The sequence below is a fragment of the Aegilops tauschii genome, chromosome 2, assembly GCF_002575655.3.
Source record: "Aegilops tauschii subsp. strangulata cultivar AL8/78 chromosome 2, Aet v6.0, whole genome shotgun sequence".
NCBI classification, from domain to species: Eukaryota; Viridiplantae; Streptophyta; class Magnoliopsida; order Poales; family Poaceae; genus Aegilops; species Aegilops tauschii.
Window position 1 is genome coordinate 600,683,397 of NC_053036.3, and position 19,644 is coordinate 600,703,040.

The 19,644-nt window shown below is 46.0% G+C and overlaps 1 protein-coding gene across 3 annotated transcripts; it reads left to right on the forward strand.

Moving 5' to 3' along the window:
• The first annotated feature begins 13,424 nt into the window (after nucleotides 1–13,424).
• Nucleotides 13,425–16,965, forward strand: LOC109754641 (WAT1-related protein At5g64700-like). Of its 3 annotated transcripts, XR_006670691.2 has the most exons (8): nucleotides 13,448–13,830; nucleotides 13,939–14,001; nucleotides 14,228–14,344; nucleotides 14,509–14,908; nucleotides 14,998–15,149; nucleotides 15,246–16,260; nucleotides 16,350–16,441; nucleotides 16,556–16,965. XR_006670691.2 is itself a non-coding variant. In XM_020313559.4 (7 exons), the coding sequence occupies exons 1-7, from the start codon at nucleotides 13,652–13,654 to the stop codon at nucleotides 16,763–16,765; spliced, it is 1,320 nt and encodes a 439-aa protein (XP_020169148.1). In that variant the 5' UTR covers nucleotides 13,447–13,651; the 3' UTR covers nucleotides 16,766–16,965. The 3 variants fall into 3 exon arrangements, 1 of the variants encoding a protein (XP_020169148.1); XR_012203426.1 differs by having other exon boundaries at nucleotides 13,425–13,830; nucleotides 15,246–16,441; XM_020313559.4 differs by lacking the exon at nucleotides 16,350–16,441 and having other exon boundaries at nucleotides 13,447–13,830; nucleotides 15,246–15,444.
• The last annotated feature ends 2,679 nt before the right edge of the window (nucleotides 16,966–19,644 follow it).

The window sequence follows — 19,644 nt, forward strand, 5'->3', positions numbered from 1 at the left end:
CAATTGCGCTCGGGTTGGGGCGGTTGCAATTACAAACAAAAAAACTCCCTAAAACAAAAGAAAAATAGAACCGATCTCATCGACACCAACAACCCTCCGCCCTGACCCCTGGTTGCGGTCATGTTATATGTCTTGCAATTGCGCTTGGGTGTGCAGAGTTGCGATTGCGGTTGGGTTGGGGCGTTGCAACTGCTAAGAAAAAAATCCTAATCAAAAAGAAAAATGGAACCGATTTCAACGGCGCCGACAGCCCTCCGCCCCAACCCCCGGTTGCGGTCACGTTCTATTTCTTGCAATTGCGCTTGGGTGTGTTGAGTTGAGATTGCGCTCGGGTTGGTGCGGTTGCAACTACAAACAAAAATAATCCCAGAACAAAAGAAAAAATGGAACCAATTTCATCGGCACCGACAGCCCTCTGCCCCGACCCCCGGTTGCGCTTGTTGGAAATATGCCCTAGAGGCAATAATAAAATGGTTATTATTGTATTTCCTTGTTCATGATAATTGTCTTTTGTTCATGCTATAATTGTATTAACTGGAAACCGTAATACATGTGTGAATACATAGACCACAACATGTCCCTAGTAAGCCTCTAGTTGACTAGCTCGTTGATTGAACTTCAATCGGAACTTCTCTTGACCCAATGACGCCTTTTTCTTCCTAATTCGTCAAAGATTACTATTTCTTCTTTATTCGGGTCTGTCTCTTGGACCTCTTTTTCTTTTGCTTAGGTTTAGCATCAAAAGTGCGGGTTTCCGAAGATGGAATGTCTAATGTTTTTTCGCCTGGGGAATTAATCGGACTATTGCGAGCGGAACGTGCAGAGACTCAATGGAAGCTGTTCTAACGAATCGAGTTAATTACGTTGTGTTGTTAGTGGAATTCCTTCTAATTCTAAATTAGAGAAAGAGGGGTTTTATACCTTATACATTTAATAAACACGTCCACTGGATTGTCTTCAATTGGATGGGGGAATCCAATTGACAGCCTCGATTCGTATCCTAGCTCGTCTGAGAGCGAGCTTCGCTTCAACCAAATCTTTCGTTATGGTTTCCTGACCATGGACATTGGATGTCATTGATAAGGGGATCACATCATTAGGAGAATGATGTGATGGACAAGACCCAATCCTAAGCATAGCACAAGATCGTGTAGTTCGTTTGCTAGAGCTTTTCTAATGTCAAGTATCATTTCCTTAGACCATGAGATTGTGCAACTCCCGGATACCGTAGGAATGCTTTGGGTGTACCAAACATCACAACGTAACTGGGTGGCTATAAAGGTGCACTACAGGTATCTCCGAAAGTGTCTGTTGGGTTGGCACGAATCGAGATAGGGATTTGTCACTCCGTATGACGGAGAAGTATCTCTGGGCCCACTCGGTAATGCATCATCATAATGAGCTCAATGTGACCAAGTGTTTGGTCACGGGATCATGCATTACGGTACGAGTAAAGTGACTTGCCGGTAACCAGATTGAACAAGGTATTGGGATACCGACGATCGAATCTCGGGCAAGTAACGTACCGATTGACAAAGGGAATTGTATACGGGATTGATTGAATCCTCGACATCGTGGTTCATCCGATGAGATCATCGTGGAACATGTGGGAGCCAACATGGGTATCCAGATCCCGCTGTTGGTTATTGACCGGAGAGTCGTCTCGGCCATGTCTGCATGTCTCCCGAACTCGTAGGGTCTACACACTTAAGGTTCGGTGACGCTAGGGTTGTAGAGATATTAGTATGCGGAAATCCGAAAGTCCTCCGGAGTCCCGGATGAGATCCCAGACGTCACGAGGAGTTCCGGAATGGTCCGGAGGTAAAGATTTATATATGGGAAGTCCTATTTTGGCCACCGGAAAATGTTCGGGATTTTTCGGTATTGTACCGGGAAGGTTCTAGAAGGTTCCGAAGTGGGGCCCACCTGCTGGGGGGACCCACATGAACGTGGGTAGTGGGGGCAAGGCCCCACACCCCTGGTCAAGGCGCACCAAGATCCCACCTTAGAAGGAATAAGATCATATCCCGAAGGGATAAGATCAAGATCCCTAAAAAAGGGGGATAACAATCGGTGGGGAAGGGAAATGATGGGATTTCTTTCCCCCACCTTTTCCAACGCCCCAATGGACTTGGAGGGCAAGAAACCAGCCCCCTCCACCCCTATATATAGTGGGGAGGCGCATGGGAGTAGCACCCCAAGCCCTGGCGCCTCCCTCCCTCCCGTGACACCTCTTCCTCCCCGCTTGCGCTTGGCGAAGCCCTGCCGGGATCCCGCTACTTCCACCACCACGCCGTCGTGCTGCTGGATCTCCATCAACTTCTCCTCCCCCCTTGCTGTATCAAGAAGGAGGAGACGTCCCCGCTCCGTACGTGTGTTGAACGCGGAGGTGCCATCCGTTTGGCGCTAGGATCATCGGTGATTTGGATCACGACGATTACGACTCCATCAACCCCGTTCTCTTGAACGCTTCCGCTCGCGATCTACAAGGGTATGTAGATGCACTCATCCCCTCTCGTTGCTAGCATCTCCTAGATTGATCTTGGTGACACGTAGGAAAATTTTGAATTTCTGCTACGTTCCCCAACAGTGGCATCATGAGCCAGGTCTATGCGTAGATTCTATGCACAAGTAGAACACAAAGTAGTTGTGGACGATGATTTGTTCAATTTGCTTGCCGTTACTAGTCTTATCATGATTCGGCGGCATTGTGGGATGAAGCGGCCCGGACCGACCTTACACGTACTCTTACGTGAGACAGGTTCCACCGACTGACATGCACTTGATGCATAAGGTGGCTAGCGGGTGTCTGTCTCTCCCACTTTAGTTGGATTAGATTCGATGAAAAGGGTCCTTATGAAGGGTAAATAGCAATTGGCATATCACCGTTGTGGCTTTTGCGTAGGTAAGAAACGTTCTTGCTAGAAACCCATAGCAGCCACGTAAAACATGCAACAACAATTAGAAGACGTCTAACTTGTTTTTGCAGGGTATGCTATGTGATGTGATATGGCCAAAAGGATGTGATGAATTATATATGTGATGTATGAGATTGATCATGTTCTTGTAATAGGAATCACGACTTGCATGTCGATGAGTATGACAACCGGCAGGAGCCATAGGAGTTGTCTTAATTTATTGTATGACCTGCGTGTCAATGAAAACGCCATGTAATTACTTTACTTTGTTGCTAACCGTTAGCCATAGTAGTAGAAGTAATAGTTGGCGAGACAACTTCATGAAGACACGATGATGGAGATCATGGTGTCATGCCGGTGACGAAGGTGATCATGTCGCGCCTCGAAGATGGAGATCAAAGGCGCAAGATGATATTGGCCATATCATGTCACTTTATGATTTGCATGTGATGTTTGTCATGTTTCTTATTTGCTTAGAATGACGGTAGCATAAATAAGATGATCCCTCACTAAAATTTCAAGAGATGTGTCCCCCCTAACTGTGCACCGTTGCGAAGGTTCGTTGTTTCGAAGCACCACGTGATGATCGGGTGTGATAGATTCTAACGTTCGCATACAACGGGTGTTGACGAGCCTAGCATGTACAGACATGGCCTCGGAACACAAGCAAAACACTTAGGTTGACTTGACGAGCCTAGCATGTACAGACATGGCCTCGGAACACAAGAGACCGAAAGGTCGAACATGAGTCGTATAGTAGATACGATCAACATGGAGATGTTCACCGATGATGACTAGTCCGTCTCACGTGATGATCGGACACGGCCTAGTCGATTCGGATCATGTATCACTTAGATGACTAGAGGGATGTCTATCTAAGTGGGAGTTCATTAAATAATAAGATGAACTTAATTATCATGAACATAGTCAAAAGGTCTTTGCAAATAATGTCGTAGCTTACGCTTTAGTTCTACTAAGATATGTTCCTAGAGAAAATTTAGTTGAAAGTTGATAGTAGCAATTATGTGAACTGGGTCCGTAAACTGAGGATTGTCCTCATTGCTGCACAGAAGGCTTATGTCCTTAATGCACCGCTCGGTGTGCTGAACCTCGAGCGTCTTTGTGGATGTTGCGAATATCTGACATACACGTTTTGATGACTACGTGATAGTTCAGTGCGTAATGTTGAACGGTTTAAAATTGTGGCACCAAAGACGGTTTTGAAACGTCGCAGAACATATGAGATGTTCCAAAGACTGAAATTGGAATTTCAGACTAGTGCCCATGTCAAGAGGTATGAGACCTCTGACAAGTTTCTTAAGCCTGCAAACTAAGGGAGAAAAGCTCAATCGTTGAGCATGTGCTCAGATTGTCTGAGTACTACAATCACTTGAATCAAGTGGGAGTTAATCTTCCAGATAAGATAGTGATGGTTCGTGATGAACTATAACATATCAGGGATAGACATGATGATCCTTGAGCAACTCGCGATGTTTGACACCGCGAAAGTAGAAATCAAGTAGGAGCATCAATTGTTGATGGTTAGTAAATCCACTAGTTTCTAGAAGGGCAAGGGCAAGAAGGGATACTTCATGAAACGGCAAATCAGTTGCTGCTCTAGTGAAGAAACCCAAGGTTGAACCCAAACCCGAGACTAAGTGCTTCTGAAATGAGGGGAACGGTCAGTGAAGCAGAACTACCCTAGATACTTCGTAGATGAGAAGGCTGGCAAGGTCGACAGAAGTATATCGGATATACATTATATTAATGTGTACTTTACTAGTACTCCTAGTAGCACCAGGGTATTAGATACCGGTTTGGTTGCTAAGTGTTAGTAACTCGAAATAAAAGCTGCGGAATAAACGGAGACTAGCTAAAGGTGAGATGACGATATGTGTTGGAAGTGTTTCCAAGGTTGATGTGATCAAGCATCGCATGCTCCCTCTACCATCGAGATTGGGGTTAAACCTGAATAATTGTTATTTGGTGTTTGCGTTGAGCATAGACATGATTGGATTATGTTTATCGCAATACGGTTATTCATTAAAGGAGAATAATGGTTACTCTGTCTATTTGAATGATACCTTCAATGGTCTTGCACCTAAAATGAATGGTTTATTGAATCTCGATCGTAGTGATACACATGTTCATGCCAAAAGATATAAGATAGTAATGATAGTACCACATACTTGTGGCACTGCCACTTGAGTCATATTGGTATAAAATGCATGAAGAAGCTCCATGTTGATGGATCTTTGGACTCACTCGTTTTTGAAAAGATTGAGACATGCGAACCATGTCTATTAGTATATATGCATGAAGAAAGTCCATACAGATGGATCATTTGGACTCACTTGATTTTGAATCACTTGAGACATGCAAATCATACCACATGGGCAAGATGACTGAAAGGCCTCGTTTTCAGTAAGATGGAACAAGATAGCAACTTGTTGGAAGTAATACATTTGATGTGTGCTGAGGCACGCAGTGGATATCGTTATGTTCTTACTTCACAGATGATTTGAGTAGATGCTGAGAATATTTACTTGATGAAACACAAGTCTGAATTATTGAAAGGTTCAAGTAATTTCAGAGTGAAGTTGAAGATCGTCGTGACAAGAGGATAAAATGTCTGTGATATGATCATAGAGATGAATATCTGAGTTACGAGTTTGGCACACAATTAAGAAATTGTTTCACGACTAATACCGCCTGGAACACCATATTGTGATGGTGTGTCCGAACATCATAACTGCACCCTATTGGATATGGTGCATACCATGATGTCTCTTATCGAATTACAACTATCGTTTATGGGTTAGGCATTAGAGACAACCGCATTCACTTTAAATAGGGCACCACACAATTCCGTTGAGACTACACAGTATGAACTATGGTTTAGAGAAACCTAAGCTGTCGTCTCTTAAAAGTTTGGGGCTGCGACGCTTATGTGAAAAAGTTTCAGGCTGATAAGCTCGAACCCAAAGCGGATAAATGCATCTTCATAGAATACCCAAAATAGTTGGGTATACCTCCTATTTCAGATCTGGAAGCAAAAGTGATTGTTTCTAGAAACGGGTCCTTTCTCGAGGAAAAGTTTCTCTCGAAAGAATTGAGTGGGAGGATGGTGGAGACTTGATGAGGTCATTGAACCGTCACTTCAACTAATGTGTAGCAGGGCACAGGAAGTTGTTCCTGTGGCACCTACACCAATTGAAGTGGAAGCTTATGATAGTGATCATGAAACTTCAGATCAAGTCACTACCAAACCTCATAGGACGACAAGGATGCGTACTACTTCAGAGTGGTACGTAATCCTGTCTTGGAAGTCATGTTGCTAGACAACAATGAACCTACGAGCTATGGAGAAGCGATGGTGGGCCCGGATTCCGACGAATGGCTTGAGGCCCTAAAATCCGAGAGGATCCATGTATGAAAACAAAGTATAGACTTTGAAAGAACTACTTGATGGTCGTAAGGCTGTTGGGTACAGATGAATTTTAAAGGGAAGACAGACAATGATGGTAAGTGTCACCATTAAGAAAGCTCGACTTGTTGTTAAGATGTTTTCCGGCAAGTTCAAGGACTTGACTGCGATGAGACACTCTCACTCGTAGCGATGCTAAGAGTCTGTTAGAATTATATTAGCAGTTACTGCATTATTTATGAAATCTTGCAGATAGGATGTCAAAACATTGTTTCCTCGACGATTTTCTTGAGGAAAGGTTGTATGTGATACAACCAGAAGGTTTTTTCAATCCTGAAAGATGCTAACAAGTATGCAAAGCTCCAGCAATCCTTCTAAGGATTGGAGTAAGCATCTCGGAGTTGGAATGAACGCTTTGATGAGATGATCAAAGATTTTGGGTTTATACAAGGTTCATGAGAAACTTGTATTTCCAAAGAAGTGAGTGGGAGCACTATAGAATTTTTGATGAGTATATGTTGTTTACACATTGTTGATCAGAAATGATGTAGAAATTCTGGAAAGCATCCAGGGTTATTTGAAAAGTGTTTTTAATGGAAAACCTGGATTAAGCTACTTGAACATTGAGCATCAAGATCTATAAGGATAGATCAAAAACGCTTAATAGTACTTTCAAATGAATACATACCGTGACAAGATTTTGAAGGAGTTCAAAATAGATCAGCAAAGAAGGAGTTCTTGGCTGTGTTACAAGGTGTGAGTATTGAGTAAGACTCAAGACCTGACCACGGCAGAAGAAAGAGAAAGGACGAAGGTCGTCCCCTATGCTTTAGACGTAGGCTCTACAATATGCTATGTTGTGTACCGCACCTGAAGTGTGCCTTGGCATGAGTTAGTCAAGGGGTACAATAGTGATCCAGGAAGAGATCACATGACAGCGGTCGAACTTATCCTTAGTATCTAGTGGACTAAGGAATTTTCTCGATTATGGAGGTGGAAAGGGGGTTCGTCGTAAAGGGTTACGTCGATATAAACTTTGACACTAATCCGGATGACTCTGAGTAGTGAACCGGATTCGTATAGTAGAGCAGTTGTTTGGAATAGCTCCAAGTAGCACGTGGTAGCTGCATCTACAAGATGACATAGAGATTTGTAAAGCACACATGGATCTGAATGTTGCAGACCCGTTGACTAAAACCTCTCTCGTAAGCATAACATGATCAAACCCTAGAACTCATTGAGTGTTAATCACATGGTGATGTGAACTAGATTATTGACTCTAGTGAACTCTTGGGTATTAGTCACATGGCGATGTGAACTTTGAGTGTTAATCACATGGTGATGTGAACTAGATTATTGACTCTAGTGCAAGTGGGAGACTGTTGGAAATATGCCCCAGAGGCAATAATAAAATGGTTATTATTGTATTTCCTTGTTCATGATAATTGTCTGTTGTTCATGCTATAATTGTATTAACTGGAAACCGTAATACATGTGTGAATACATAGACCACAACATGTCCCTAGTAAGCCTCTAGTTGACTAGCTCGTTGATCAATAGATGGTTATGGTTTCCTGACCATGGACATTGGATGTCATTGATAACGGGATCACATCATTAGGAGAATGATGTGATGGACAAGACCCAATCCTAAGCATAGCACAAGATCGTGTAGTTCGTTTGCTAGAGCTTTTCTAATGTCAAGTATCATTTCCTTAGACCATGAGATTGTGCAACTCCGGGATACCGTAGGAATGCTTTGGGTGTACCAAACGTCACAACGTAACTGGGTGGCTATAAAGGTGCACTACAGGTATCTCCGAAAGTGTCTGTTGGGTTGGCACGAATCGAGACTGGGATTTGTCACTCCGTATGACGGAGAGGTATCTCTGGGCCCACTCGGTAATGCATCATCATAATGAGCTCAATGTGACCAAGTGTTTGGTCACGGGATGATGCATTACGGTACGAGTAAAGTGACTTGCCGGTAACGAGATTGAACAAGGTATTGGGATACCGACGATCGAATCTCGGGCAAGTAACGTACCGATTGACAAAGGGAATTGTATACGGGATTGATTGAATCCTCGACATCGTGGTTCATCCGATGAGATCATCGTGGAACATGTGGGAGCCAACATGGGTATCCAGATCCCGCTGTTGGTTATTGACCGGAGAGCCGTCTCGGTCATGTCTGCATGTCTCCCGAACCCGTAGGGCCTACACACTTAAGGTTCGGTGATGCTAGGGTTGTAGAGATATTAGTATGCGGAAATCCGAAAGTCGTTCGGAGTCCCGGATGAGATCCCGGACATCACGAGGAGTTCCGTAATGGTCCGGAAGTAAAGATTTATATATGGGAAGTCCTATTTTGGCCACCGGAAAATGTTCGGGATTTTCGGTATTGTACCGGGAAGGTTCTAGAAGGTTCCGAAGTGGGGCCCACCTGCTGGGGGGACCCACATGAATGTGGGTAGTGGGGGCAAGGCCCCACACCCCTAGTCAAGGCGCACCAAGATCCCACCTTAGAAGGAATAAGATCATATCCCGAAGGGATAAGATCAAGATCCCTAAAAAGGGGGATAACAATCGGTGGGGAAGGGAAATGATGGGATTCCTTTCCCCCACCTTTGCCAACGCCCCAATGGACTTGGAGGGCAAGAAACCAGCCCCCTCCACCCCTATATATAGTGGGGAGGCGCATGGGAGCAGCACCCCAAGCCTTGGCGCCTCCCTCCCTCCCGTGACACCTCTTCCTCCCCGCTTGCGCTTGGCGAAGCCCTGCCGGGATCCCGCTACTTCCACCACCACGCCGTCGTGCTGCTGGATCTCCATCAACTTCTCCTCCCCCCTTGCTTGATCAAGAAGGAGGAGACGTCCCCGCTCCGTACGTGTGTTGAACGCGGAGGTGCCGTCCGTTTGGCGCTAGGATCATCGGTGATTTGGATCACGACGAGTACGACTCCATCAACCCCGTTCTCTTGAACGCTTCCGCTCGCGATCTACAAGGGTATGTAGATGCACTCCTCCCCTCTCGTTGCTAGCATCTCCTAGATTGATCTTGGTGACACGTAGGAAAATTTTGAATTTCTGCTACGTTCCCCAACAGTGGCATCATGGGCCAGGTGTGCTAAGTTGCGATTGCGCTCGGGTCGGGGCAGTTGCAACTACAAAGAAAAAAAAACTAACAATAAATAAAAAATGGAACCGATTTCATCGGCGCCGACAACCCTCCGCCCCGACCCCTGGTTGCGGTCACATTATATGTCTTGCAATTGCGCTTGGGTGTGCTGACTTGCGATTGCGCTCGGGTTGGGGTGGTTGCAACTACAAACAAAAAACTCCTAAACAAAAAATGGAACCGATCCCATCGATGCCGACAGCCCTCCGCCCCGACCCTCGGTTGCGGTCACGTTATATGTCTTGCAATTTCGCTTGGGTGTGCTAAGTTGCGATTGCGCTCGGGTCGGGGCGGTTGCAACTACAAAGAGAAAAAAACTAACAATAAATAAAAAATGGAACCGATTTCATCGGCGCCGACAACCCTCTGCCCCGACCCCTGGTTGCGGTCACATTATATGTCTTGCAATTGCGCTTGGGTGTGCTGACTTGCGATTGCGCTCGGGTTGGGGCGGTTGCAACTACAAACAAAAAACTCCTAAACAAAAAAAATGGAACCGATCCCATCGATGCCGACAGCCCTCCGCCCCGACCCTCGGTTGCGGTCACGTTATATGTCTTGCAACTGCGCTTGGGTGTGCTAAGTTGCGATTGCGCTCGGGTCGGGCGGTTGCAACTACAAAGAAAAAAACTAACAATAAATAAAAAATGGAACCGATTTCATCGGAGCCGACAACCCTCCACCCCGACCCCTGGTTGTGGTCACGTTATATGTCTTGCAATTGCGCTTGGGTGTGCTGACTTGCAATTGCGCTCGGGTTGGGGTGGTTGCAACTACAAACAAAAAACTCCTAAACAAAAAAAGGAACCGATCCCATCGATGCCGACAGCACTCCGCCCCGACCCCCGGTTGCGGTCACGTTATATGTCTTGCAATTGCGCTTGGGTGTGCTAAGTTGTGATTGCGCTCGGGTCGGGGCGGTTGCAACTACAAAGAAAAAAACTAACAATAAATAAAAAATGGAACCGTTTTCGTCGGCGCCGACAACCCTCCGCCCCGACCCCCGGTTGCGCTAGTGTGTACTGAGTCGCGATTGCGCTCGGGTTGGGGCGGTTGCAACTACAACAACAAAAAACCCTAACAAGAAGAAAATGGAAACCGATTTCATCGACGCCGACAACCCTCCACCCATTTGGGCTTGGGTGTGCTGAGTTACGATTGCGCTTGGGTTGGGGCAGTTGAGACTACAACAAAAAAACCTAACAAAAAATGGAAACCAATTTTCATCGACGCCGACAAACCCTCCCCCCGACGCCCGGATACACTTGGGTCTGCTAAGTTGCAGTTACACTCAGGGGAGGGTTGTACTAACAAAAAACTAAGAAAAAAAACACCGTCGCTGACCACCTTAAAGTTCAACCCAGACACCTGCTTAAACTTATTCCTTGCAGTGCATGGAATGTTCTGTTGACAAAACAAAAAAAAGAAAAAGGAAAACATGAAAAATATCAAAAAAAGAAAAAAAAATGCTTTCATGTTAATAAAAAGACAGCAAGAAAAAAAAATTAAGAAAAGAAGAAAAAAGATTACCGCTGAAGCTTTAGAGTCATCACGGATAACAATGTGAAAACTCTGCTCGTTATCGCTCGCACAATGCGAATGGCAGATTGGGCACACCATCCTACATATACGGGGGAAACACAAAAACATGACCTTGGGATGAATTAGAACAAGGAAAAGGTATTACACAAAAATGTGTTGTAGAAGAAAACAAAAAAATCAATAAAAAAGTTAAGGTCTGCATTCCCATAACAAAAAAAACAAAGAAAGGGCATGACACTACAGTACTGGAGGCCGCTGATATATTGGAGCAATGTGCAGCAGCCACGATTCCAGAAAAAATTGAAGCCACTCCGTCGGCAACAAGATTTGCTCATAAGAAACTAGCAGATCCTATTCTAGGCAGGCATGGGCTTTTGCGTCAAAAACAGTCCGGACCGGACTGCAAAGACAAAAAAAGGGGGGCTGGGTCGCGAGCCGAACACCAGATGGGCGCGCACACATCGCTACGAAGCTCTCCACGTTGACAAACACGAATCGCGGCGCAGCTGGATCCGACGGTTGGAAAAGTGAATGAGACCAATCTATTTCTCATTCGAATGAGTTTTAGCAAAACCGAAATTTAAACCTACATCTTTGAAGCCCATACTTCCTTTTATCCCCCGATATACACACATCTTCCATCTAATACTCTTCCATTCCATCACACAAACTAGTGCATTTTCTTTGTATCCACATCATCGCCCCACCAAAAACTAGACGTACCATCAATAATCCCTTTATACATCTTTTTTGGGGGATTTTAAACACCGACATCGGAAAAGTTGGTATGGCTTGTGACACAGCTGTCAATAGCACGTCTTTCCCTCCAATGTTAAAACTTTTCCTTCCATCCACTTTATTCTCTTTGGTACCCGATCAACAAGATATTGAAAGGAGTCACTTCCATCAGCTCCCACGGTTGCTGAGAGCCCCAAGTGTTTATCTGTTAAAGCTTCAGCCATAATATCCGGACTGCATATAATCTTCCTCTCTTCCGCTCTTGTATTGGGGATGAAAAACAATGCTAGATTTATGTTCACTAACCAGCTGGCCTGACACAACACAATATTCCAAAAGGATTCTTTTCAGCTTGCATCAATCTCAAAGAGTCGTCATCAGAAGGAGGTTTGAAATTGTTGGTGCATCACAACATACCCGAACACCTTTCAATTGACCACTTCATTCAGCATGAAGTTAATAAACTCGTTAACACCCCTCAATACACAGAAGAAATAAACACAGACATAACAAGTCTCCCTAACGAAGCACCCTCATAGAGATAAATTGTTGCCCAAAGGCTCCTCGGTCGGCTGGGCGATAGCCCAACGCGGCCACGCGCACAACCGGCCACAGACGTCTGTCTTTCCGAACTGTGTGATGAGATAAAAAAGTATCGATGACAAGGAGAGCCATCACAATCTGCTGAGCGGAGATACTACATTCAGGAAATAATCTCATATGAACTGTTGAGTACAATAATGCTTGCTACGTCACCACACTGTCCAATGATAGACCAATTATCTCACTCGCTTGGAAGAAGCGGGTGGTGCTCCTACTACTTAAAACAAAGGCTTAATGTTAATGATCAGTGGGCAGCAAGCACGAGACTACTTAATTATGCTTAGAAAGATTGCATGTATCGATCGACAGGTCGGGAGCAAAACATGTGGCGCGAGGCATTGTTAATTTGACTTTCCTAGCTAGACTTGACTGGCTGCTTACAAGGCCGCCTATCTTTTCTGTGAAATCTTAAGTAGCAAGTATACTTAACAGCGCGAACAAATCACGCACATCAGTGTGACCAAGTTCACACTTGAGTCAGCATGCACGCAGATAAACCATGGAGAATGCATATTTGTGTTGTTACTGAGACAGACCCTGTTTTGAGTTTGCTCGGATTTGCTCTTCAGGGTGAAAACTAAAGATCAAATCTCCGTGCATGGATCTAACGTTGCAACGCGTCGTTGCTGAAGCACTTTACTCACAGTCCGAGTGCTGTCATTGGTGGAATTTGATGTTGATGGTTGCTACTGTATGCTTTAGTTTGGTTCGACATGACTTTTGAGGGTCACGTTTTTTCCTTTTTGTCATTTGTGTGTGCTTTTGTGTTGGTTGTGTGTATCCTCGTCATGTAGGAAACGGGTGCACATCCATAGTACTTGTATTCTTTTGATATGACATTATGAGTTAATAAAAACACCCTTTATCGGAAAGAAAAACAGTGTTAAGCCAATCAAGTAAATAAGCCAAAGAAAATCAGATCGACTCAAGACGGTTAATGGCTAGGATTATATTCGTGTTTACCAGATCTCTCTTTCGAATTAGCTGGGAGGTACCGAGTATTGAGTATTGACTCGAGAAGTGCAGGTCGTTTCCTAGCCTAAACAAGCCAAAGAAAATCAGATCGAGATGCTATGCTACTACTCCAGCTCAGTGTAGCTTGCATTGGTGTGGCAGCATAAGTAGCTGCAGAGACTCATCGCAGGATAGAGAGGCGACAATCGATTCACACGCTCTGACCACACTTTGATCTGATCTGTTCGGTACCTGACGGAGCCGTGGTAGCTCAAGCTCGCTGCCGGCATGGAGGTGGATGGCAAGAAGCCGTACGTCATCGCCGTGATCATCCAGGTCATCGCCACCGGCATGCTCGTCACCTCCAAGGCGGCGTACAACCAGGGGTTCAACACCTACGTCTTCGTCTTCTACCGCCAGGCCGCCGCGTCTCTTCTCTTGCTGCCTCTCGCCATTGTCCTCGAAAGGTACTGCCTCAGAGCTAACTATCTATCTGGTACTACTTGAGCTATACTTCTAGCAAGGGAACCATGCATGCAAGTAAGGTCGATGATGAGTTGCAAACTGATTCCCAGGAAAAACATACGGTTAATGTCGTTCCGGTTGCTCATGAAGCTGTTCCTCTATGCCTTATTCGGGTAAGTAAGCAACGCATGGAGTAAATTGCAAAAAATCACCACAATTGACTCGAAGTTATCAATGCTTCAGGAAAAAGCCATCAGAAAACATGCATATTGGTGGGTGTTTGATGACTTTTTCGCAATTGTGGTGGTTTTTTGCAATTTACTCATCGATTGCGGCACCTAATTAGCTGTTTGTGTATGCGCAACAAATCAGAGATGAATGGCTGATCGATATTTTCAGGACTACATTTAGCTTGAACCTGTACAACGTGAGCCTCAAGTTAACATCTGCTACCGTGGGGTCTGCAACCAGCAACTCCATGCCCGTGGTCACCTTCATCATAGCGTTACTGCTGAGGTACGAACTAGTTGATCCAGCCAACTACTATTATATGATTATACTACTCTCTGTTTCATAATAATTAAACTAAACCACTACAAGAATTATGGAATAGAGGGAGTACTAAAGTTAGTCAGTAGTAGTAGTAGTACGTACCTAGTGACTTGTACACTTGGCCGCAGGATGGAAGTGGTGAAGCTGAGGAGCCCCTCGGGCATAGCCAAGGTGGCCGGCGTCGGGCTCTGCCTCGCCGGGGTGCTCGCCATCGCCTTCTACGTCGGTCCGTCCCTGGACCCGGTGAACCACCACCGCGCCTTTGCTGTCGCAAACGGGGAGGCTGATGCGAAGAGGGGGACGTGGATCATGGGCACGTTGCTCATGGTGCTCGTCAACGTGACGTGGTCCCTGTGGATCGTCCTGCAGGCCGCGCTGCTCAAGGAGTTCCCCCACAAGCTGCTCGTCACGGCGACGCAGTGCGCCTTCAGCGCGGGCCAGTGTTTCGTCGTCGCGGCGGTCGCCGAGAGGGACTTCTCCCGGTGGCAGCTGGGGTTCGACGTCACATTGGTCGCCGTCCTCTACACCGTAAGGCTTCTCAATTCTCTGTCTTGACAATTGCTGCCAATGGATGGATGCATGGAGTGGTGGACTGATGTATGCATGGGTTGAATTAGGGGTTTGTGGTGACGGGAGTGTCGTACTACCTGCAAGCATGGTGCGCGGACATGAGAGGGCCGGTCTTCCTCGCCGTGTGGAACCCGCTCTGCTTCGTCTTCACCATTTTCTGCTCCTCCTTCTTCCTCGGAGAGATCGTTCACCTCGGCAGGTACGTGACGATCGACATCGACTGCACAACTGGTCTATCAGTCTATCCTTGCAAAACTCCACTTCATTTATTCTTCTTTTTCATTAATTTTGGCAGTATCTTGGGTGGAATTCTTCTCGTTGGAGGTCTGTACAGCGTGCTGTGGGGTAAAAGCAAGGAGAACCGGACTGGGCCATGTGGTGAGCCGATTATGATGATCCATGGCGTGGGTGACGGGAAATCTGCAGATGAGGAGGAGAAGAATGCGAGGAGCAAACAAGTTAACGGGGAGATGGAGCACGATAAAGAAGCAACGGTATCGCCTGCTGAACAAGTCTGATTCGATCGATTAAAGGAGGCCCCATCTTCTCATGGGATGCATCCATTATTCGAGTAATTGTGAATTCAGTCCAATTTGAACTTGCATCCATTATCAATTTATTACTGCTCTTTAGCTAATTCTTAGTTGCTTAACCTTTTACAAATCCCGGTCACCTAAACTTGCATACTACTGAGCTTACACTGCAAACTTTGAAGGTATGCAACTTTTAGTCCATCTATACAACATAGAGGTAATTACATCAATGGTGCCTAAACTTGCCACCAATGTTTAGTTTTGTGCACGAACTTGAAGAATACACCGATTTGGTGCAAAAACTTGGCTCTTTGGTGCAAATACGGTTCGAATCACGTTTTCATACGTCCGCGCTGCTGACCAGGATGCCAGCGTGGTCGTGGGACCTAATGTCAGCGAGTGCCCCTTCGTTCTGTTTATTTTTTGCACATAAGCCCTGACCCGGTGGGACACAGCAGCCCGCCCCTGCCCCCCTCCCAAATCCCTAACCCTCGATCCCCTTTCCACCGCGGCGGCGTGCTCAAGTAGGACGGCGGCGAGGGCCTCCTCCGTGACCGTGTTCTTCACCAGGCACACCAGCTGCGCGGCCGGCACGCCCTACGCCCTGCCGCGGTGCTCGAGGCACGCCGCGTTGAAGCCGTCCATGCCCAGCGCCAGCGCGTCCGGGAGCATGTCCGCCGGCTGCCACAGCTCGTACGTCGGCTTGTGCAGCGACAACACGTGCGCCTTTGCCCACGGCTTCAGTTGCTGCAGTACCTCCAGCCTCTACGGCGCAAGGTACCTCCTCCGTTCCTCCTCATCCTCCCGCCGCTCGGCCATTGGTCCTCCTCTGCTACTCACAGCGCTCCTACACCTCCTGTCCCAAGGGCGACTTGTGTGGGCACAGAGATGCGCTTGCTCGACGTGTATGCAATGAAGGTGTGACACAGGGCCATGGTTTTTGGTGTGACGGTATGAGGTAACATTGGGTCTGAATTCAGAAGCTCTTAATTCTGTGGTTTGTGATAATTTGAGTAGATCACATCAGTTATTACTGGAGCCTTTTATTAGTGTGTGAATTGTTTATTAACAGGATGAGAGGACTTGTGGTTATGACAAATGGATCGACAAACCATGGCAGGGAAGGGAGAGAAGTGTAATTGCTAATCTTGCTAGCAAGAAAGAGGTTTTGGAGAAGAAGCTGAAGGAGAAAGATGGTGACATAGAAGCTGTGAAGGAGAAGCAGATAATGGAGACGAGAATGATTGCAATGGAGATCAGTTGCTATCCAGAGATAGGATGATAATGTTTTGCTATATTAATGTATTTTGGTTTAGTCGCAATCATGTTTGCAATGGCTGGCAGGTCCTGATGCATTTAGTTTTAATGTATTTTGGTTTAGTTGAGACAAAATTAGTATTTTGATGAACTCAATGAGATGTACTACTGAAATGCTTGGTCTGTGTATTGAAAGAAAATGGCAATTCGAGATGTTTTGTTTCCTGTACTGCAGTTTCAGATTAATGTCAATTTCATGTACAACAATCTCCTGTACCGAATTGAAATTATTGTTTCATGTACCTGTACATCAAACATGATTTGAACCGAATGATTCATGTACTATAGTAGTACATCATAGCTAAAATTTGACAGCACCACTTGATATTCAGTGGCAAATTTTGACAACAATTGTGTGAACATCATAGCTAAAATTTGACAGCAACACAATGATATTCGGTGCAAAATTTTTAAATTTTGATAGCAAGAAAGTGATATTCAGTGCCAAATTTTGACAAGATTTTTGTGGTCATCACAACTAAATTTTGACAGCAAGACAGTGATATTCAGTACCAAATTATTGACGGCAACACTATAAATAGGTCTAGTACATAACATGACAGCCAAATACTTAAGTTCAAGGTACATAACATCAGTACATCACATCCAAATGTTCATTACATTAATAAGAACAAGTCTGGTAATCAAAATAGGCTTCTAAGCAAAAGATCAAGTTCATTGATGAACTTAGGTGCATTTTCATCAAGTTCAGACATGAACTTGTGTATTTCTTTTCCCATCTACATGGAGAGGAAGTCATCAGTCCACTCATCCAAATGTTCATAACATGAACTTGTGTATTCCTCCTCTGCTCCCACATGTGAGTTATCTGCATCTGCTCCAAACATCAAGTTCCATGGTCCAGCCCCTGTCGTTCCTCCATTTGCACCTACTCTTCCAGCACCTCCTCTTGCACCTCCTGTAGCATTGCCTCTCCCAGCTCCTCTTCCACCTCTTGTAGCATTGCCTCTCCCATTTCCTCTTCCACCTCTTCCTGTAACTTGCCTCTTCCTTCCTCTTGCATTTTGATTTACTTGGTGGCTTGATTGAGGAACATCTTCAGGAATATCTTCAGTAACGCCCCTCCTTCTGACCCTGCCACTTGACATAGCTGTTGTCACTCTAGGTGGAGGCACGGTAGCTCTGGCTTGTGCAATAAACGCATATTCAGGAAGAGGGCCATGATCCATGACTGGTTGATATGACATCCTCTCCTAATAATTAAGCAAAGGAAAATGTAGACATTCAGTTGAAGTGATAATGAACAAGATTCAAACAAAGAAACATAGCAGATTAAGAACGTTACCATTTGTTGCAAGAGATAAACCATTGATCCTGGGGTCTGAGTTGGATCCATGGTTGGATGTACTGTGTGTGCCATTATGTTCTGCATTTACAACAGTTTAGTTGCACATATGACTGAAAATAATTACAGAAATAAGAAACTAGGTGCATGTTGTAACTTACAGAAATTATGGATGGATCATCAAACTCGTCTTCCGAATCATCTTTTGTAGCTTGAGGTGCCTCTCTGTTAGTTTCTTGCCATTTATTGTGGCCTTTCTTATTGTGATTTGCACCTCCACACAGAGAACAGTGCATGGTTACACCATGTTTAGTCAGTTTCTTCCCTCCTTCCTTGTCTTGCTTCTCTTCTGGATCTTTCTTTCTATTTCTCCTTGGTCTGCCCATGACCTTTGTGTACATAGGTGTTGGGGATCGTAGCAGAATTTTAAAATTTCCTACGCATCACCAAGATCCATCTATGGAGTATACTAGCAACGAGGGGAAAGGAGTGCATCTACATACCCTTGTAGATCGTGAGCGGAAGCGTTCCAATGAACGGGGTTGATGGAGTCGTACTCGCCGTGATCCAAATCACCGATGACCGAGTGCCGAACGGACGGCACCTCCGCGTTCAACACACGTACGGAGCAGCAACGTCTCCTCCTTCTGGATCCAGCAAGGGGGAAGGAGAGGTTGATGGAGATCCAGCAGCACGACGGCGTGGTGGTGGAAGTAGCGGGATCTCGGCAGGGCTTCGCCAAGCTTCTGCGAGAGGGAGAGGTGTTGCAGGGGGAGAGGGAGGCGCCAGGGGCTGTGGTGCTGCTGCCCTCCCTCCCCCCCCCACTATATATAGGGACCCCTGGGGGGGCACCGGCCCTGGGAGATCAGATCTCCGAGGGGGGGCGGCGGCCAAAGGGGAAGGGGGGTGGCTTCCCCCCCAAGCCAAGTGGGGCGCCCCCCACCCCTAGGGTTTCCAACCCTAGGCGCAGGGGGAGGCCCAAGGGGGGGCGCCCCAGGTCACTAAGGGCTGGTTCCCTTCCCACTTCAGCCCATGGGGCCCTCCGGGATAGGTGGCCCCACCCGGTGGACCCCCGGGACCCTTCCGGTGGTCCCGGTACAATACCGATAACCCCCAAAACTTTCCCGGTGGCCGAAACTGGACTTCCCATATATAATTCTTCACCTCCGGACCATTCCGGAACTCCTCGTGACGTCCGGGATCTCATCCGGAACTCCGAACAACTTTCGGGTTTCCGCATACTAATATCTCTACAACCCTAGCGTCACCGAACCTTAAGTGTGTAGACCCTACGGGTTCGGGAGACATGCAGACATGACCGAGACGCCTCTCCGGTCAATAACCAACAGCGGGATCTGGATACCCATGTTGGCTCCCACATGTTCCACGATGATCTCATCGGATGAACCACGATGTCGAGGATTCAATCAATCCCGTATACAATTCCCTTTGTCAAACGGTATGTTACTTGCCCGAGATTCGATCGTCGGTATCCCAATACCTTGTTCAATCTCGTTACCGGCAAGTCTCTTTACTCG

What these genes read in the sequence shown, in the direction of transcription:
- LOC109754641 (XM_020313559.4), top strand. Translation starts at nt 13,652, where the DNA reads ATGGAGGTGGATGGCAAGAAGCCGTACGTCATCGCCGTGATCATCCAG. An exon ending in TGGTCGCCGTCCTCTACACC is followed by an intron (nt 14,909 to 14,997) that starts GTAAGGCTTCTC and finishes GGGTTGAATTAG; the next exon opens with GGGTTTGTGGTGACGGGAGT. An exon ending in AGCACGATAAAGAAGCAACG is followed by an intron (nt 15,445 to 16,555) that starts GTATCGCCTGCT and finishes GTTTATTAACAG; the next exon opens with GATGAGAGGACTTGTGGTTA.